Here is a 21424-nt window from a genome sequence, read left to right as displayed (position 1 = left end):
AAAGGTTATATATATATATATATATATATATATATATATATATATATATATATATATATATATATATATATATATATATATATGAATGGATGAGAAGTGTGTTATATTCAAACAATTAAGAAATTGTGGCCCAAATAAATAAATAAAGTAAAATTTAACACCATAAAAGTGTGTGTCTGCATCTGATTCCTTACACCTGGTTACACATTTGAAACAGTATATTACAAGGAAGGAATTTATAGCATCAAATAAAAAAATGTAACCTTTACCAATCGTTTTTTAGAGAAATAACATCGCCGCCTTATGAGGCAATGACTTCGAAGACAGCGTTTTTACAGGAAGGCACCCTCTGATAGGTTTCTGAGGCAGCGTAACGACTGATCTACAACAAAACAATAAAACTAAAACAATATCTGATAACTATAATACCGATTTCTCTCTACAAATGACATCAAAAGAGCGAAAAGTTAGTCAGAAATATACATTTCCACACAAACTGGCTACCAAACGCAGATGATTTCAGAAAACGTCTTTATTTTGTATCTGAACTGTCACGCTGCCATCAGCATTCGATCAGAAGAAGGTTCCTCCGGAGACAGGAAGTGAAGCAAAATACGGATTAGGTCTTTCCCGCCTCGGAGTGCTGCCGGATGCAGAAGAGGTCTTCGTGTGTCTCATCAGCGTATTTAAATGTACTAATTCCCCTGCCACTGCATTTGTATTTTTAAATTTAATTTATTTACGTCACGTTATAATTTGAACGCATTATTCCCTCCTTGCGCCCGAACCACACCGAGCTCAACAAGGGACCGGAGAACCAGTTATTAATTGCCATTTTAATTAGGACAAAGGCTCTTATTAGTCTAGAACCACACGGCATGGTCACGCGTTCACGCGCAAATCGCAGGACTCATTTCATCAATCGGTGTTTTATTCTTAAACGATGGACTTTTTTTTGTTTTGCATTTAGAAACACGGTCACGCCACTGGAGCACAGCCGGAGAGACAGCCTGCAATCACACCCCCTCTCGCCACTGTTACTCCGTGTTTGCACACACTGCGACCAAACTGTCCGGCTCTATCGGCGCCTGCTGCGTCTGCTCACTAACGCTTCGGTCCTCCAGAGAACAACGACACCTTCGGAGCTCCGTTCAATCTTGGCCCGGAGTGTATTTATTTATGTACGAAGCATTATGTCCCGAATGCACACTCACGGGCGTGTTTGCGCGTGCGGTAAAAACGCCTTCTTGGGTGGATTCATCCAACGGCGCACACGGATCTGGAGATCGTTTCAACAGCTGCTTGATCTGCATCTACCGGAACATATGTGACCAGGAAACCATGGCAACCATCTCAGGTGCTCTGGCAAGCTGGAAACAAGGCCAAAGGAATGCGTTTCGCGAGCCTGCATTAGTGTTAAATGGTGTTACGCCACACATCAAAGGGAAAACAACACGGGCGAACACGCTTAGGTCGTTTTTTACATAATATTCGGATAAGATCCGTCTGCTGTATCATGCAGTCGTTCATGATCGGCTTTGTCTCGTAAAATATGCTTTAGGTAAATTATTAATTTTTATTATGGTTTTTGCAGGCAAGAGAAACAAACAATAACAGACAGACAAACCCTTCGTAACAAGAGAAACGTTGGCGCAATATGTAAAATGAAGCACAAAAATAAGACAAAAAAAGGAGAATGGTGGTGTACAAGACCAGCATAACCGATCAAAAATAAATTACAATATTTGGTCTTTGTAGCTTTGTAGCTCCTTGTAGAAAAGTAAACACTGATTCCCACATTTTATCAAATTTTAGCTACAATCATACCATATCGGATAGGTGACCGTACCTTTGGACTGAGCGACGCAAACTAATCTGACCAACCAAAAATTGCTATCATTGGGTCAGGGAGTAAAACACAGTTATAGACTTTGGCAAAAAACTGAAATATTTGTACCCCAAAACTATGAATTTTAAAATATGCTTTAGTTAATGTTTGTACATATTGTTTACACGTATGTTTGTGGATGTATTTGACTTATAATATTTTTGTTATTTAACATTTATTGGCAAATTCATTTTTAAGCTTCAATATATAGTATCCAATCTGACGCAGTTTATTTGCATCGCAGTATAATAAAATGTGTTTAATTTAATTCTGTGTTTAAATGTTAATGTATGCACATTTACTAATGTAGTTAACCTCTTGAACTTCATCAGAGTTATGGTAAAATCTTTATTAACTGTAAAGCAGTGCCCTAGACGTATATGGTATCATTTGAAAGCTTAGAACCTCATTTTTCTTTTAACCTAAGTCACTTTTGCATTTATGTTACATAAAATAACCTAATAAAGTGTGAATTTGCCCCCCACAAACAAGACCCACCCACACACACACATAATAATATTAATGTTCATATTTATATCGCTTAAACTTACCAAGAATAAATGAGTCATATGTCAAATGAAAGCTCTCATTCATTGAAATGTGATGTATTTTATTGATCCGAAACATCATTAAAAAGTATAACGACGCTTGAACCCAACACGCCTGCCACTTGCTCCATACACAGTGGATATCGTTAGATTGTAAACAAATACAACAATAATTATGAATTATTACACCGACGTGTTAAACATAGGTGGAATAATTTGAGGTATTCCGTGTAAAATTATATATTATTGACGATAAAACAACGAATTTATTTTCCCGTTTACTGCCTTTTACTGGACCTCATACAGAGGGGTGGACCAAACAGATCTTTTTTGAATAATAGAAATTTTGATTTGATCATTAAATGTTGAAAAAAATTTCATATATATGAATTCCCACGCGTTTGTTAAAATGCGGTCGATTCTCTGTAAAACGAGACCATTTTTATCAATGTACTCCAAAATATGTGATTAGGGCACTGTTTTAAAGCCAAATATGCAAAAAATCCCCCAAACGCCGCAGAGAGCTGAAGGGGTTCATCAGAATATTCCACATCATCATGACGCGACGAGTGCAGCGGTTATTTGAACGTTCTTTTTAGAATTCTTTGTTGGGAGTTTTGGAGATTTGTGCGGTTGGTGTTTTTGTGCGTTGCTTTTTCACACTGAATATTTCTACGGTTTTTACGGTTTTTGACTCTTTTTCGGACTTTGACTATCGGCTTTGGATTCGCGTCGTATTTTGACATTCGGTTTTGACTTTTTCTGGTTTTGACACTGATTTTGACTCGATACTGACTCCCGGTTTTGACCCTTTTCCGCTTTTGACCTACGGCTTCGGACTCTCCTCTGATTGGTAGCTCTGCTACTGAAAAAAAGCCCGATCCATTCATGGAAATGGGAGCGATCGGTGCTTTATCACTGTGTGTGAGTATGCCATAATGTTCAAATAGCGAATTGTAAATGTGTATTAGTGTACAGATGTTGAAATGTACGCCTGCTGGAACTAAAAACCATTCTAATGCATGATGTGCTGTGCAGTGTTATTATTCTGAGTGAGTTAAAAATTACGGACTGGTTTTCCTACTGAACCTTGGGCCCGTGCAGGTGGAAACACCTAGAGCCGTGTTTGGTGTGCCCCTCATTAGTCTGAGGAAGAGTGGACAGATGAGGCAGGGTCTTCCTCTGGCGCTCACACACATGGTGGAGTTTGTGGAGAAGCACGGTGAGTGTTCGACGGTGTTTCTCAGTGTTAAATCGCTAGTACGTAGAAGTTGGGTGTATTTGCAAAAACGCGTCTTTGTGTTTAGGTCTCAGCAAGATCGGCCTGTTCATAGTCGGCGGATCAGTACAACGCTGCAGGGACCTAAAGAAAGGTTTCGATGATGGAGGCTTTCCAGAGCGTGACAGTAGGGATGTAGATACTTGGGCCTCCTTACTGAAACATTTCCTCAAGGAAATACCTGGTGGACTTATCCGGAGCCACACAAGACACAACTGCTGCAGGTGTTCAGGGTAAGAGAAGTTGAGGTGGTGATGAGTGAACGTGTTAAGCACTTTCGCCGCTCAGCAAAACAGATTTATCGGATCCGACTCGGTCTTACTGAATCCTTGTATGTTGCAGATTCAAAAAAGAAGAGCTGAATCAGGCTTTGAGGACTGTGCTGAAGACTCTTCCAGAGGAACATTTCAATGTCCTCTGTTATCTAATGTACTTCCTGTCCCGTGTTGCCGCTGAGAGTCATTTCAATCGAATGACATCTACAAAGCTGGCAAGCGTTTTTGGATCAACATCTTTCAGTGAGTGTTTGTATGTGTGCATTCAGCGAATATAGTGTGTTCTTTAGATATCTTTAATATCTAACAAAATAAAAGCGCTGAGGTGTTATAAGGGATGGTATGTTACATATTTTTAAGTTATTATAAGATGCAGAGACCAGTCTTATGGAGTTGTCAGTCATAAAATGAGTATGGGGTGAATGGGGAGTGTGGGGTATTTAGTACGGTGATATGTATTTGTTATTTGTATGTGCAGCGTTCCTTTCAGCCCCACCATGTTTAAGGAACAGGGGCAGTGTAATGCTTTGATTAAGCACCTGCTGGACAATCTGATCCACCTGCTGCCAGACATGTATCTTCATGCATCCGCCAGCAACACAGCAGTGAGTTTATTACTCTACTACTCACTCATGTTATAAGTTTATGTTTGTAACTTTGTGTGATTGGGTTGGTGGATGTTTTAAACTATTAGTCATTGCTAAGTGTGAAAATAACAGACCATTTTTAGGTTTGTATATATCTTTGAGAGATTGAAACATGTTTGGAAATATGTTTGTGTGTTGGAGGAGAAAATGGACTGGACTATTAAAGAGTGTGCCCCACAACTGCCACTCACTGAAATACGGTATATACGCTCACACACACACACACACACACACACACACACACACACAGAGGATGGTGGTCATTATAGTTTTTGTTTGTAATTAAGTAATTGTTGAATGCTTGTCAGTCAACATACACTCTTGTTTTATGTGTGTATTTTTTAGATTAAAGGTTACCAAAACTGGACGACTTGGGCGAATGAGAAAACGATTCAGAGGTTTTTGGAGGAATTTGTGCTCATGCACTCACAGGTACAGTACGATCACTGTTCGATGATGGAAAAAAGAGAGAAAGACAATGATCTTTCAATGTGTTCGTAGAAAGTTAAGATATTACTGTAAATGAAGCTAGATGAGAGTAAGTTAACCTTAAAGTTATATGGTTCATGAATGTGTTAAGTGAACAAAGTTTGTTTTCTTTTTTCATTTCTTTGCCACATAGCAGTGACATAGAGCATGAAAAAGCCTCTGAGACCAGATATAGAAGAGTAAAGAAACATGAGGGATGGCTTGTAAGGGCCACCGAAAGACACGGGGTCGGTAAGGGCCACCAAAAGACAATGGGGTTGGTGAGGGTTTACTGGAAGACACTGGGCTTGGTGAGGGTCACCGGAAGACAATGGGGTTGGTGAGGGCCACCGGAAAACAATAGGGCCGGTGAGAATCATGGGAAGACACTGGGGTCATGAGGGCCAACGAAATACACTGGGGTCGGTGAGGGCCACTGGAAGATTCTGGGGTTGGTGAGGGTCACTGGAAGACACTGGGGTCATGAGGGCTAACAAAATACACTGGGGTCGGTGAGGGCCACTGGAAGATACTGGGGTTGGTGAGGGTCACCGAAAGACAATGGAGCCAGTGAGGGCCATCAAAAGACAATGGGGTTGGTGAGGGTCACTGGAAGACACTGGGCTTGGTGTGGGTGACCGAAAGACACTGGGGTTGTGAGGGCCACCGGAAGACAATAGGGCAGTGAGAATCATGGGAAGACACTGGGGTCGGTGAGGGCCACCGAAAGACAATGGGGTTGGTAAGGGTTACTGGAAGACACTGGGGTCGGTGAGGGCCACTGGAAGGTATTGGGGTTGGTGTGGGTCACTGGAAGACACTGGGGTCATGAGGGCTAACAAAATACACTGGGGTTGGTGAGGGTCAACGAAAGACACTGGAGCCAGTGAGGGCCAACGAAATACACTGGGGTCGGTGAGGGCCACTGGAAGATTCTGGGGTTGGTGAGGGTCACTGGAAGACAATGGGGTCGTGAGGGCCACTGGAAGATTCTGGGGTTGGTGAGGGCCACCAGAAGACAATGGGGTTGGTGAGGGCCACTGGAAGGTATTGGGGTTGGTGTGGGTCAACGAAAGTCACTGGGGTTGGTGAGGGTCACCGAAAGACACTGGGGTTGGTGAGGGTGACACAAATAAATTTGTTGACACAAATAAAGCTTCAATCATTTAATGACTCTTTTTTTTTTATTAAGTATGAACACAGTCTTTAGTTTTTGGTTGCATGCATACAACATCAAAATTCTAAATGCCAAAAATTATTTACATGTACTACAAAATAAACAGATATTTTATATTCACAACTCACATAAAAAAAAAAAAATTAAATCATTAATACTACTTCAATTTATTAGTGCTATTAGTAAATTCTGTGTGTGTGTTTTTAATATACAATAAACAACTAAGAAACCAATCCTGTATTTAAGTTTTCATTTTTTCATCTTTTCATTATTCTAACCCTAACCGTTGCAGTTTGAAGTTTTTACTGTCTCAGCTACACTGTAAAAAAAAAAAAAACTTGCTGGCAGAAAATTACCAGGTCATTTTGTGGTAAAAATCTGTACCATTTACCTACTTCCGTTAATGGTTATATAGCAAATTATGAAACTTTGGCATACTGTTTCTTCTGCAGCATTAACTAAAAATGTTTTACCTCTTAAAATCTGTATTGCTCTATATTGGTTTTATATATAATCACTAGTTATGCTAATTTTATTCATTCTAAAAACAAACAATATATAACAAACATGGTCCAATAAAGAAACATGTACACAAACCAAACATTTCTTTTACTACAGGTAAATGTATTCAATAGCTTTTGTATAACATATGAAAATACAAGCACAAAACTGTAATACTGCAAAATAATTTTCAAAAACACCAACTAATAACATGCATACGTACAAGCAACATTAAAACAAGGTCATGTTTTAAACAGCATTGTGTGCAATATTAGTGATGCACTGTCAAAACAATTAGCTCCATAAGTGAAATAAAGAAACCAAGCCAAATGAATTAAAAGAAAAACAGTCGGGAATAAAAACAAAGCTGCAGCTAAATAAATAAACATACATACCTACAAGCATCAAACCTTGAATACAAAATCATGGCTTCAGTGGTAATTCATTGAACAATGTGCAGAAAATGCTTGCTAAAGTTTGGTTTTGGTTTGTTTTTAAACAGCATTTGTGTGTATAATATTAGTGCTGCACTGTCAAAAGTTGAGCTCCGAGGTAAAACAGTAAAGAGACCAAGTCAAATCAAAAGAAAAAACTAAATCAGGAAGAACAAACAGGGTTGCAGCTTTTTCAGGAATTTTGGATTTTGATGTTTTGTTCCCTTCATCTCAGCCTTAGACCAGGATTTAGGATTTTCTCTAGTTTAACTTCACAAGTAAAGAAATGAATGACACAGAAAGATGAAGACGCAGACAAGGTTTAGACTTTAGCATAGCATCACCTAGATTTTTGGTGGTGTAAATTTATTCTGAAGCAATATTTTCAGTGCTCTATCAGCTTTTACATACTTAAATCTGCATATTTAACTTCATAAAGGCCTAATTTTACAACGCATACATGGTTTGATATTAAAGAAAACGTTGGATGATGACATTTGAAATGATTTAAATAAAAATGAATCCGCTAGTAGGTGGCAGTAAGTCACCGTTAATAAGTGAGTCATAACGACTGAACCGAATCATTTAAACTGATTCATTCAGGAAGCAAAACAGTGCTGTGGCTGGGTTTGTAATGTTTTTTGTTGGCGAAATAGAGCGAAAACAGGCAATATGTTGTTGAAAAAGTAAAAAATACTAAAAAAACCTTAACGGTACCAATAGATAAATTAGACTAATAAAACACTAAAATGTAAGGATACAGTGACATATTCACATTAGATCCACAAAAATCAATTAAATCAGAATCAAATTACTGTGTCAAGGACATGCAAAACGGTTACGTTAAGTTAAACTCAAGGGGTCTAACACAGGTTGTGTTACATAAAATAAAGAAAGGAAGAAAAACTAAATCAAAACTTCATATTTTACCTCAGGGTTGTTAATCCTTCTCGGATGAAGTAATCCGTGTGTTGATGACATTTGCTTCTCCCGCACACACAATAAATGAGTCTAATAAAACACTGAAATATAAGGGCACAGTCACATATATTCATATTATCTCCACAATCAAATCGAAATTGAAATCAAATCATTTTGTGTCGTTGTGTGAGGACATGCAAAACAGTAACGTTAAATTAAACTAAACGGGTCTCAACAAACTAAGAAGATGTAGCACCTAAATACAACAGTGGCGTTACTAAAGATTGTAATGAATAAAAACGATGTTTTTACTGTATTTTTACGTTTTTTTTTTTACAATGTAGTGTATTTGCCCCCAAAAACGTGTAAAAACAAATCACTTTCTCACTTTCTGCAGGCTCTGTCTACAAATTTGAAATGTAAATATTTGTATTTATTGATTTAATATGTGTACAACTAAGTAATTAGTAAAGTTTAAAATGTGTGAATGTCAACACACAATAAAACCTGTATAACCACAATAAAAGCTTCAATATATAGTATCCAGTCTGACGCAGTTTATTTGCATCGCAGTATAATAAAATGTGTTTAATTTAGTTTAATTCTGTGTTTAAATGTTATCGTATGCACATTTACTAATGTAGCTCTTGAACTTCATCAGAGTTATGGTAAAATCTTTATTAACTGTAAAGCAGTGCCCTAGACGTATATGGTATCATTTGAAAGCTTAGAACCTCGGCTTTCTTTAAAGTCCCTTTTGCTTTTATGTTACATAAAATAACCTAATAAAGTCTGAATTTGCCCCCCACAAACAAGACCCACCCACACACACACATAATAATATTAATGTTCATATTTATATCGCTTAAACTTACCAAGAATAAATGAGTCATATGTCAAATGAAAGCTCTCATTCATTGAAATGTGATGTATTTTATTGATCCGAAACATCATTAAAAAGTATAACGACGCTTGAACCTAACACGCCTGCCACTTGCTCCATACACAGTGGATATCGTTAGATTGTAAACAAATACAACAATAATTATGAATTATTACACCGACGTGTTAAACATAGGTGGAATAATTTGAGGTATTCCGTGTAAAATTATATATTATTGACGATAAAACAACGAATTTATTTTCCCGTTTACTGCCTTTTACTGGACCTCATACAGAGGGGTGGACCAAACAGATCTTTTTGAATAATAGAAATTTTGATTTGATCATTAAATGTTGAAAAAAAAATTTCATATATATGAATTTCCCACGCGTTTGTTAAAATGCGGTCGATTCTCTGTAAAACGAGACCATTTTTATCAATGTACTCCAAAATATGTGATTAGGGCACTGTTTTAAAGCCAAATATGCAAAAATCCCCAAACGCCGCAGAGCTGAAGGGGTTCATCAGAATATTCCACATCATCATGACGCGACGAGTGCAGCGGTTATTTGAACGTTCTTTTTAGAATTCTTTGTTGGGAGTTTTGGAGATTTGTGCGGTTGGTGTTTTTGTGCGTTGCTTTTTCACAGTGAATATTTCTACGGTTTTTACGGTTTTTGACTCTTTTTCGGACTTTGACTATCGGCTTTGGATTCGCGTCGTATTTTGACATTCGGTTTTGACTTTTTCTGGTTTTGACACTGATTTTGACTCGATACTGACTCCCGGTTTTGACCCTTTTCCGCTTTTGACCTACGGCTTCGGACTCTCCTCTGATTGGTAGCTCTGCTACTGAAAAAGCCCGATCCATTCATGGAAATGGGAGCGTCGGTGCTTTATCACTGTGTGTGAGTATGCCATAATGTTCAAATAGCGAATTGTAAATGTGTATTAGTGTACAGATGTTGAAATGTACGCCTGCTGGAACTAAAAACCATTCTAATGCATGATGTGCTGTGCAGTGTTATTATTCTGAGTGAGTTAAAAATTACGGACTGGTTTTCCTACTGAACCTTGGGCCGTGCAGGTGGAAACACCTAGAGCCGTGTTTGGTGTGCCTCATTAGTCTGAGGAAGAGTGGACAGATGAGGCAGGGTCTTCCTCTGGCGCTCACACACATGGTGGAGTTTGTGGAGAAGCACGGTGAGTGTTCGACGGTGTTTCTCAGTGTTCGCCGCTAGTAATGCATACAAGTTGGGTGTATTTGCAAAACGCGCGTCTTTGTGTTTAGGTCTCAGCAAGATCGGCCTGTTCATAGTCGGCGGATCAGTACAACGCTGCAGGGACCTAAAGAAAGGTTTCGATGATGGAGGCTTTCCAGAGCGTGACAGTAGGGATGTAGATACTTGGGCCTCCTTACTGAAACATTTCCTCAAGGAAATACCTGGTGGACTTATCCCGAGCCACACAAGACACAACTGCTGCAGGTGTTCAGGGTAAGAGAAGTTGAGGTGGTGATGAGTGAACGTGTTAAGCACTCGCCGCTCAGCAAAACAGATTTATCGGATCCGACTCGGTCTTACTGAATCCTTGTATGTTGCAGATTCAAAAAGAAGAGCTGAATCAGGCTTTGAGGACTGTGCTGAAGACTCTTCCAGAGGAACATTTCAATGTCCTCTGTTATCTAATGTACTTCCTGTCCCGTGTTGCCGCTGAGAGTCATTTCAATCGAATGACATCTACAAAGCTGGCAAGCGTTTTTGGATCCAACATCTTTCAGTGAGTGTTTGTATGTGTGCATTCAGCGAATATAGTGTGTTCTTTAGATATCTTTAATATCTAACAAAATAAAAGCGCTGAGGTGTTATAAGGGATGGTATGTTACATATTTTTAAGTTATTATAAGATGCAGAGACCAGTCTTATGGAGTTGTCAGTCATAAAATAGTATGGGGTGAATGGGGAGTGTGGGGTATTTAGTACGGTGATATGTATTTGTTATTTGTATGTGCAGCGTTCCTTTCAGCCCCACCATGTTTAAGGAACAGGGGCAGTGTAATGCTTTGATTAAGCACCTGCTGGACAATCTGATCCACCTGCTGCCAGACATGTATCTTCATGCATCCGCCAGCAACACAGCAGTGAGTTTATTACTCTACTACTCACTCATGTTATAAGTTTATGTTTGTAACTTTGTGTGATTGGGTTGGTGGATGTTTTAAACTATTAGTCATTGCTAAGTGTGAAAATAACAGACCATTTTTAGGTTTGTATATATCTTTGAGAGATTGAAACATGTTTGGAAATATGTTTGTGTGTTGGAGGAGAAAATGGACTGGACTATTAAAGAGTGTGCCCCACAACTGCCACTCACTGAAATACGGTATATACGCTCATACACACACACACACACACACACACACACACACACACACACACACACACACACAGAGGATGGTGGTCATTATAGTTTTTTTTGTTTGTAATTAAGTAATTGTTGAATGCTTGTCAGTCAACATACACTCTTGTTTTATGTGTGTATTTTTTTAGATTAAAGGTTACCAAAACTGGACGACTTGGGCGAATGAGAAAACGATTCAGAGGTTTTTGGAGGAATTTGTGCTCATGCACTCACAGGTACAATACGATCACTGTTCGATGATGGAAAAAGAGAAAAGACAATGATCTTTCAATGTGTTCGTAGAAAGTTAAGATATTACTGTAAATGAAGCTAGATGAGAGTAAGTTAACCTTAAAGTTATATGGTTCATGAATGTGTTAAGTGAACAAAGTTTGTTTTCTTTTTCATTTCTTTGCCACATAGCAGTGACATAGAGCATGAAAAAGCCTCTGGAGACCAGATATAGAAGAGTAAAGAAACATGAGGGATGGCTTGTAAGGGCCACCGAAAGACACGGGGGTCGGTAAGGGCCACCAAAAGACAATGGGGTTGGTGAGGGTTTACTGGAAGACACTGGGCTTGGTGAGGGTCACCGGAAGACAATGGGGTTGGTGAGGGCCACCGGAAAACAATAGGGCCGGTGAGAATCATGGGAAGACACTGGGGTCATGAGGGCCAACGAAATACACTGGGGTCGGTGAGGGCCACTGGAAGATTCTGGGGTTGGTGAGGGTCACTGGAAGACACTGGGGTCATGAGGGCTAACAAAATACACTGGGGTCGGTGAGGGCCACTGGAAGATACTGGGGTTGGTGAGGGTCACCGAAAGACAATGGAGCCAGTGAGGGCCATCAAAAGACAATGGGGTTGGTGAGGGTCACTGGAAGACACTGGGCTTGGTGTGGGTGACCGAAAGACACTGGGGTTGGTGAGGGGGCACCGAGAAGACAATAGGGCCGGTGAGAATCATGGGAAGACACTGGGGTCGGTGAGGGCCACCGAAAGACAATGGGGTTGGTAAGGGTTACTGGAAGACACTGGGGTCGGTGAGGGCCACTGGAAGGTATTGGGGTTGGTGTGGGTCACTGGAAGACACTGGGGTCATGAGGGCTAACAAAATACACTGGGGTTGGTGAGGGTCAACGAAAGACACTGGAGCCAGTGAGGGCCAACGAAATACACTGGGGTCGGTGAGGGCCACTGGAAGATTCTGGGGTTGGTGAGGGTCACTGGAAGACAATGGGGTCGGTGAGGGCCACTGGAAGATTCTGGGGTTGGTGAGGGCCACCAGAAGACAATGGGGTTGGTGAGGGCCACTGGAAGGTATTGGGGTTGGTGTGGGTCAACGAAAGTCACTGGGGTTGGTGAGGGTCACCGAAAGACACTGGGGTTGGTGAGGGTGACACAAATAAATTTGTTGACACAAATAAAGCTTCAATCATTTAATGACTCTTTTTTTTTTATTAAGTATGAACACAGTCTTTAGTTTTTGGTTGCATGCATACAACATCAAAATTCTAAATGCCAAAAATTATTTACATGTACTCCAAAATAAACAGATATTTTATATTCACAACTCACATAAAAAAAAAAAAATTTAAATCATTAATACTACTTCAATTTATTAGTGCTATTAGTAAATTCTGTGTGTGTTTTTAATATACAATAAACAACTAAGAAACCAATCCTGTATTTAAGTTTTCATTTTTTTCATCTTTTTCATTATTCTAACCCTAACCGTTGCAGTTTGAAGTTTTTACTGTCTCAGCTACACTGTAAAAAAAAAAAAACTTGCTGGCAGAAAATTACCAGGTCATTTTGTGGTAAAAATCTGTACCATTTACCTACTTCCGTTAATGGTTATATAGCAAATTATGAAACTTTGGCATACTGTTTCTTCTGCAGCATTAACTAAAAATGTTTTACCTCTTAAAATCTGTATTGCTCTATATTGGTTTTATATATAATCACTAGTTATGATAATTTTATTCATTCTAAAAACAAACAATATATAACAAACATGGTCCAATAAAGAAACATGTACACAAACCAAACATTTCTTTTTACTACAGGTAAATGTATTCAATAGCTTTTGTATAACATATGAAAATACAAGCACAAAACTGTAATACTGCAAAATAATTTTCAAAAACACCAACTAATAACATGCATACGTACAAGCAACATTAAAACAAGGTCATGTTTTAAACAGCATTGTGTGCAATATTAGTGATGCACTGTCAAAACAATTAGCTCCATAAGTGAAATAAAGAAACCAAGCCAAATGAATTAAAAGAAAAACAGTCGGGAATAAAAACAAAGCTGCAGCTAAATAAATAAACATACATACCTACAAGCATCAAACCTTGAATACAAAATCATGGCTTCAGTGGTAATTCATTGAACAATGTGCAGAAAATGCTTGCTAAAGTTTGGTTTTGGTTTGTTTTTAAACAGCATTTGTGTGTATAATATTAGTGCTGCACTGTCAAAAAGTTGAGCTCCGAGGTAAAACAGTAAAGAGACCAAGTCAAATCAAAAGAAAAAAACTAAATCAGGAAGAACAAACAGGGTTGCAGCTTTTTCAGGAATTTTGGATTTTGATGTTTTGTTCCCTTCATCTCAGCCTTAGACCAGGATTTAGGATTTTCTCTAGTTTAACTTCACAAGTAAAGAAATGAATGACACAGAAAGATGAAGACGCAGACAAGGTTTAGACTTTAGCATAGCATCACCTAGATTTTTGGTGGTGTAAATTTATTCTGAAGCAATATTTTCAGTGCTCTATCAGCTTTTACATACTTAAATCTGCATATTTAACTTCATAAAGGCCTAATTTTACAACGCATACATGGTTTGATATTAAAGAAAACGTTGGATGATGACATTTGAAATGATTTAAATAAAAATGAATCCGCTAGTAGGTGGCAGTAAGTCACCGTTAATAAGTGAGTCATAACGACTGAACCGAATCATTTAAACTGATTCATTCAGGAAGCAAAACAGTGCTGTGGCTGGGTTTGTAATGTTTTTGTTGGCGAAATAGAGCGAAAACAGGCAATATGTTGTTGAAAAAGTAAAAATACTAAAAAACCTTAACGGTACCAATAGATAAATTAGACTAATAAAACACTAAAATGTAAGGATACAGTGACATATTCACATTAGATCCACAAAAATCAATTAAATCAGAATCAAATTACTGTGTCAAGGACATGCAAAACGGTTACGTTAAGTTAAACTCAAGGGGTCTAACACAGGTTGTGTTACATAAAATAAAGAAAGGAAGAAAAACTAAATCAAAACTTCATATTTTACCTCAGGGTTGTTAATCCTTCTCGGATGAAGTAATCCGTGTGTTGATGACATTTGCTTCTCCCGCACACACAATAAATGAGTCTAATAAAACACTGAAATATAAGGGCACAGTCACATATATTCATATTATCTCCACAATCAAATCGAAATTGAAATCAAATCATTGTGTCGTTGTGTGAGGACATGCAAAACAGTAACGTTAAATTAAACTAAACGGGTCTCAACAAACTAATAAGATGTAGCACCTAAATACAACAGTGGCGTTACTAAAGATTGTAATGAATAAAAACGATGTTTTTACTGTATTTTTACGTTTTTTTTTTTTTTTTTTTTTTTTTTTTTTTTTTTTTTTTACAATGTAGTGTATTTGCCCCAAAAACGTGTGAAAACAAATCACTTTCTCACTTTCTGCAGGCTCTGTCTACAAATTTGAAATGTAAATATTTGTATTTATTGATTTAATATGTGTACAACTAAGTAATTAGTAAAGTTTAAAATGTGTGAATGTCAACACACAATAAAACCTGTATAACCACAATAAAAGCTTCAATATATAGTATCCAGTCTGACGCAGTTTATTTGCATCGCAGTATAATAAAATGCGTTTAATTTAGTTTAATTCTGTGTTTAAACGTTATCGTATGCACATTTACTAATGTAGCTCTTGAACTTCATCAGAGTTATGGTAAAATCTTTATTAACTGTAAAGCAGTGCCCTAGACGTATATGGTATCATTTGAAAGCTTAGAACCTCGGCTTTCTTTAAAGTCCCTTTTGCTTTTATGTTACATAAAATAACCTAATAAAGTCTGAATTTGCCCCCCACAAACAAGACCCACCCACACACACACATAATAATATTAATGTTCATATTTATATCGCTTAAACTTACCAAGAATAAATGAGTCATATGTCAAATGAAAGCTCTCATTCATTGAAATGTGATGTATTTTATTGATCCGAAACATCATTAAAAAGTATAACGACGCTTGAACCCAACACGCCTGCCACTTGCTCCATACACAGTGGATATCGTTAGATTGTAAACAAATACAACAATAATTATGAATTATTACACCGACGTGTTAAACATAGGTGGAATAATTTGAGGTATTCCGTGTAAAATTATATATTATTGACGATAAAACAACGAATTTATTTTCCCGTTTACTGCCTTTTACTGGACCTCATACAGAGGGGTGGACCAAACAGATCTTTTTGAATAATAGAAATTTTGATTTGATCATTAAATGTTGAAAAAAATTTCATATATATGAATTTCCCACGCGTTTGTTAAAATGCGGTCGATTCTCTGTAAAACGAGACCATTTTTATCAATGTACTCCAAAATATGTGATTAGGGCACTGTTTTAAAGCCAAATATGCAAAAATCCCCAAACGCCGCAGAGCTGAAGGGGTTCATCAGAATATTCCACATCATCATGACGCGACGAGTGCAGCGGTTATTTGAACGTTCTTTTTAGAATTCTTTGTTGGGAGTTTTGGAGATTTGTGCGGTTGGTGTTTTTGTGCGTTGCTTTTTCACAGTGAATATTTCTACGGTTTTTACGGTTTTTGACTCTTTTTCGACTTTGACTATCGGCTTTGGATTCGCGTCGTATTTTGACATTCGGTTTTTGACTTTTTTCTGGTTTTGACACTGATTTTGACTCGATACTGACTCCCGGTTTTGACCCTTTTCCGCTTTTGACCTACGGCTTCGGACTCTCCTCTGATTGGTAGCTCTGCTACTGAAAAAAAGCCCGATCCATTCATGGAAATGGGAGCGATCGGTGCTTTATCACTGTGTGTGAGTATGCCATAATGTTCAAATAGCGAATTGTAAATGTGTATTAGTGTACAGATGTTGAAATGTACGCCTGCTGGAACTAAAAACCATTCTAATGCATGATGTGCTGTGCAGTGTTATTATTCTGAGTGAGTTAAAAAATTACGGACTGGTTTTCCTACTGAACCTTGGGCCCGTGCAGGTGGAAACACCTAGAGCCGTGTTTGGTGTGCCCCTCATTAGTCTGAGGAAGAGTGGACAGATGAGGCAGGGTCTTCCTCTGGCGCTCACACACATGGTGGAGTTTGTGGAGAAGCACGGTGAGTGTTCGACGGTGTTTCTCAGTGTTAAATCCGCTAGTACGTACAAGTTGGGTGTATTTGCAAAACGCGTCTTTGTGTTTAGGTCTCAGCAAGATCGGCCTGTTCATAGTCGGCGGATCAGTACAACGCTGCAGGGACCTAAAGAAAGGTTTCGATGATGGAGGCTTTCCAGAGCGTGACAGTAGGGATGTAGATACTTGGGCCTCCTTACTGAAACATTTCCTCAAGGAAATACCTGGTGGACTTATCCCGGAGCCACACAAGACACAACTGCTGCAGGTGTTCAGGGGTAAGAGAAGTTGAGGTGGTGATGAGTGAACGTGTTAAGCACTCGCCGCTCAGCAAAACAGATTTATCGGATCCGACTCGGTCTTACTGAATCCTTGTATGTTGCAGATTCAAAAAAAGAAGAGCTGAATCAGGCTTTGAGGACTGTGCTGAAGACTCTTCCAGAGGAACATTTCAATGTCCTCTGTTATCTAATGTACTTCCTGTCCCGTGTTGCCGCTGAGAGTCATTTCAATCGAATGACATCTACAAAGCTGGCAAGCGTTTTGGATCCAACATCTTTCAGTGAGTGTTTGTATGTGTGCATTCAGCGAATATAGTGTGTTCTTTAGATATCTTTAATATCTAACAAAAAATAAAAGCGCTGAGGTGTTATAAGGGATGGTATGTTACATATTTTTAAGTTATTATAAGATGCAGAGACCAGTCTTATGGAGTTGTCAGTCATAAAATGAGTATGGGGTGAATGGGGAGTGTGGGGTATTTAGTACGGTGATATGTATTTGTTATTTGTATGTGCAGCGTTCCTTTCAGCCCCACCATGTTTAAGGAACAGGGGCAGTGTAATGCTTTGATTAAGCACCTGCTGGACAATCTGATCCACCTGCTGCCAGACATGTATCTTCATGCATCCGCCAGCAACACAGCAGTGAGTTTATTACTCTACTACTCACTCATGTTATAAGTTTATGTTTGTAACTTTGTGTGATTGGGTTGGTGGATGTTTTAAACTATTAGTCATTGCTAAGTGTGAAAATAACAGACCATTTTTAGGTTTGTATATATCTTTGAGAGATTGAAACATGTTTGGAAATATGTTTGTGTGTTGGAGGAGAAAATGGACTGGACTATTAAAGAGTGTGCCCCACAACTGCCACTCACTGAAATACGGTATATACGCTCACACACACACACACACACACACACACACACAGAGGATGGTGGTCATTATAGTTTTTTTGTTTGTAATTAAGTAATTGTTGAATGCTTGTCAGTCAACATACACTCTTGTTTTATGTGTGTATTTTTAGATTAAAGGTTACCAAAACTGGACGACTTGGGCGAATGAGAAAACGATTCAGAGGTTTTTGGAGGAATTTGTGCTCATGCACTCACAGGTACAGTACGATCACTGTTCGATGATGGAAAAAAGAGAGAAAGACAATGATCTTTCAATGTGTTCGTAGAAAGTTAAGATATTACTGTAAATGAAGCTAGATGAGAGTAAGTTAACCTTAAAGTTATATGGTTCATGAATGTGTTAAGTGAACAAAGTTTGTTTTCTTTTTCATTTCTTTGCCACATAGCAGTGACATAGAGCATGAAAAAGCCTCTGGAGACCAGATATAGAAGAGTAAAGAAACATGAGGGATGGCTTGTAAGGGCCACCGAAAGACACGGGGGTCGGTAAGGGCCACCAAAAGACAATGGGGTTGGTGAGGGTTTACTGGAAGACACTGGGCTTGGTGAGGGTCACCGGAAGACAATGGGGTTGGTGAGGGCCACCGAAAACAATAGGGCCGGTGAGAATCATGGGAAGACACTGGGGTCATGAGGGCCAACGAAATACACTGGGGTCGGTGAGGGCCACTGGAAGATTCTGGGGTTGGTGAGGGTCACTGGAAGACACTGGGGTCATGAGGGCTAACAAAATACACTGGGGTCGGTGAGGGCCACTGGAAGATACTGGGGTTGGTGAGGGTCACCGAAAGACAATGGAGCCAGTGAGGGCCATCAAAAGACAATGGGGTTGGTGAGGGTCACTGGAAGACACTGGGCTTGGTGTGGGTGACCGAAAGACACTGGGGTTGGTGAGGGCCACCGGAAGACAATAGGGCCGGTGAGAATCATGGGAAGAAGACTGGGGTCGGTGAGGGCCACCGAAAGACAATGGGGTTGGTAAGGGTTACTGGAAGACACTGGGGTCGGTGAGGGCCACTGGAAGGTATTGGGGTTGGTGTGGGTCACTGGAAGACACTGGGGTCATGAGGGCTAACAAAATACACTGGGGTTGGTGAGGGTCAACGAAAGACACTGGAGCCAGTGAGGGCCAAACGAAATACACTGGGGTCGGTGAGGGCCACTGGAAGATTCTGGGGTTGGTGAGGGTCACTGGAAGACAATGGGGTCGGTGAGGGCCACTGGAAGATTCTGGGGTTGGTGAGGGCCACCAGAAGACAATGGGGTTGGTGAGGGCCACTGGAAGGTATTGGGGTTGGTGTGGGTCAACGAAAGTCACTGGGGTTGGTGAGGGTCACCGAAAGACACTGGGGTTGGTAAGGGTGACACAAATAAATTTGTTGACACAAATAAAGCTTCAATCATTTAATGACTCTTTTTTTATTAAGTATGAACACAGTCTTTAGTTTTTGGTTGCATGCATACAACATCAAAATTCTAAATGCCAAAAATTATTTACATGTACTACAAAATAAACAGATATTTTATATTCACAACTCACATAAAAAAAAAAATTTAAATCATTAATACTACTTCAATTTATTAGTGCTATTAGTAAATTCTGTGTGTGTTTTTAATATACAATAAACAACTAAGAAACCAATCCTGTATTTAAGTTTTCATTTTTTCATCTTTTCATTATTCTAACCCTAACCGTTGCAGTTTGAAGTTTTTACTGTCTCAGCTACACTGTAAAAAAAAAAAACTTGCTGGCAGAAAATTACCAGGTCATTTTGTGGTAAAAATCTGTACCATTTACCTACTTCCGTTAATGGTTATATAGCAAATTATGAAACTTTGGCACACTGTTTCTTCTGCAGCATTAACTAAAAATGTTTTACCTCTTAAAATCTGTATTGCTCTATATTGGTTTTATATATAATCACTAGTTATGCTAATTTTATTCATTCTAAAAACAAACAATATATAACAAACATGGTCCAATAAAGAAACATGTACACAAACCAAACATTTCTTTTTACTACAGGTAAATGTATTCAATAGCTTTTGTATAACATATGAAAATACAAGCACAAAACTGTAATACTGCAAAATAATTTTCAAAAACACCAACTAATAACATGCATACGTACAAGCAACATTAAAACAAGGTCATGTTTTAAACAGCATTGTGTGCAATATTAGTGATGCACTGTCAAAACAATTAGCTCCATAAGTGAAATAAAGAAACCAAGCCAAATGAATTAAAAGAAAAACAGTCGGGAATAAAAACAAAGCTGCAGCTAAATAAATAAACATACATACCTACAAGCATCAAACCTTGAATACAAAATCATGGCTTCAGTGGTAATTCATTGAACAATGTGCAGAAAATGCTTGCTAAAGTTTGGTTTTGGTTTGTTTTTAAACAGCATTTGTGTGTATAATATTAGTGCTGCACTGTCAAAAGTTGAGCTCCGAGGTAAAACAGTAAAGAGACCAAGTCAAATCAAAAGAAAAAACTAAATCAGGAAGAACAAACAGGGTTGCAGCTTTTTCAGGAATTTTGGATTTTGATGTTTTGTTCCCTTCATCTCAGCCTTAGACCAGGATTTAGGATTTTCTCTAGTTTAACTTCACAAGTAAAGAAATGAATGACACAGAAAGATGAAGACGCAGACAAGGTTTAGACTTTAGCATAGCATCACCTAGATTTTTGGTGTGTAAATTTATTCTGAAGCAATATTTTCAGTGCTCTATCAGCTTTTACATACTTAAATCTGCATATTTAACTTCATAAAGGCCTAATTTTACAACGCATACATGGTTTGATATTAAAGAAAACGTTGGATGATGACATTTGAAATGATTTAAATAAAAAATGAATCCGCTAGTAGGTGGCAGTAAGTCACCGTTAATAAGTGAGTCATAACGACTGAACCGAATCATTTAAACTGATTCATTCAGGAAGCAAAACAGTGCTGTGGCTGGGTTTGTAATGTTTTTGTTGGCGAAATAGAGCGAAAACAGGCAATATGTTGTTGAAAAAGTAAAAATACTAAAAAAACCTTAACGGTACCAATAGATAAATTAGACTAATAAAACACTAAAATGTAAGGATACAGTGACATATTCACATTAGATCCACAAAAATCAATTAAATCAGAATCAAATTACTGTGTCAAGGACATGCAAAACGGTTACGTTAAGTTAAACTCAAGGGGTCTAACACAGGTTGTGTTACATAAAATAAAGAAAGGAAGAAAACTAAATCAAAACTTCATATTTTACCTCAGGGTTGTTAATCCTTCTCGGATGAAGTAATCCGTGTGTTGATGACATTTGCTTCTCCCGCACACACAATAAATGAGTCTAATAAAACACT

The 21424-nt window shown here is 38.5% G+C and overlaps 3 protein-coding genes and 2 long non-coding RNA genes across 6 annotated transcripts; all 5 read left to right on the top strand.

Annotated features, from left to right (window-relative positions):
* Positions 1-3221: 3221 nt before the first annotated feature.
* Positions 3222-4631, top strand: LOC122358630 (protein FAM13B-like). Its single transcript, XM_043258507.1, has 4 exons — positions 3222-3360; positions 3541-3658; positions 3744-3948; positions 4469-4631. The coding sequence occupies exons 1-4, from the start codon at positions 3325-3327 to the stop codon at positions 4629-4631; spliced, it is 522 nt and encodes a 173-aa protein (XP_043114442.1). The 5' UTR covers positions 3222-3324.
* A 149-nt stretch (positions 4632-4780) lies between these two features.
* Positions 4781-5279, top strand: LOC122358562. Its single transcript, XR_006252630.1, has 3 exons — positions 4781-4837; positions 4983-5069; positions 5260-5279. It is a non-coding gene; the product is annotated as an uncharacterized LOC122358562 (long non-coding RNA).
* A 5369-nt stretch (positions 5280-10648) lies between these two features.
* LOC122359552 (protein FAM13A-like) lies at positions 10649-12310 on the top strand. The gene is made up of 4 exons (XM_043259881.1): positions 10649-10800; positions 11035-11161; positions 11571-11657; positions 11845-12310. The coding sequence occupies exons 1-4, from the start codon at positions 10709-10711 to the stop codon at positions 11848-11850; spliced, it is 312 nt and encodes a 103-aa protein (XP_043115816.1). The 5' UTR covers positions 10649-10708; the 3' UTR covers positions 11851-12310.
* Positions 12311-16367: 4057 nt separating this feature from the next.
* On the top strand, positions 16368-17459 carry LOC122358629 (protein FAM13A-like). The gene is made up of 4 exons (XM_043258506.1): positions 16368-16549; positions 16731-16848; positions 16934-17140; positions 17248-17459. Exons 1-4 carry the CDS (start codon positions 16514-16516, stop codon positions 17457-17459), a joined length of 573 nt encoding a protein of 190 aa, XP_043114441.1. The 5' UTR covers positions 16368-16513.
* Positions 17460-17697: 238 nt separating this feature from the next.
* Positions 17698-18620, top strand: LOC122358462. Of its 2 annotated transcripts, none has more exons than XR_006252606.1 (3): positions 17698-17788; positions 18171-18257; positions 18447-18620. It is a non-coding gene; the product is annotated as an uncharacterized LOC122358462 (long non-coding RNA). The 2 variants fall into 2 exon arrangements; XR_006252605.1 differs by lacking the exon at positions 17698-17788 and adding an exon at positions 17974-18030.
* The last annotated feature ends 2804 nt before the right edge of the window (positions 18621-21424 follow it).

This window comes from Puntigrus tetrazona, chromosome 15 (assembly GCF_018831695.1).
Source record: "Puntigrus tetrazona isolate hp1 chromosome 15, ASM1883169v1, whole genome shotgun sequence".
Taxonomy (NCBI): domain Eukaryota; kingdom Metazoa; phylum Chordata; class Actinopteri; order Cypriniformes; family Cyprinidae; genus Puntigrus; species Puntigrus tetrazona.
The sequence above is the reverse complement of the archived record's forward strand: the minus strand, read 5'-3'. Positions and strand labels throughout refer to the sequence as shown.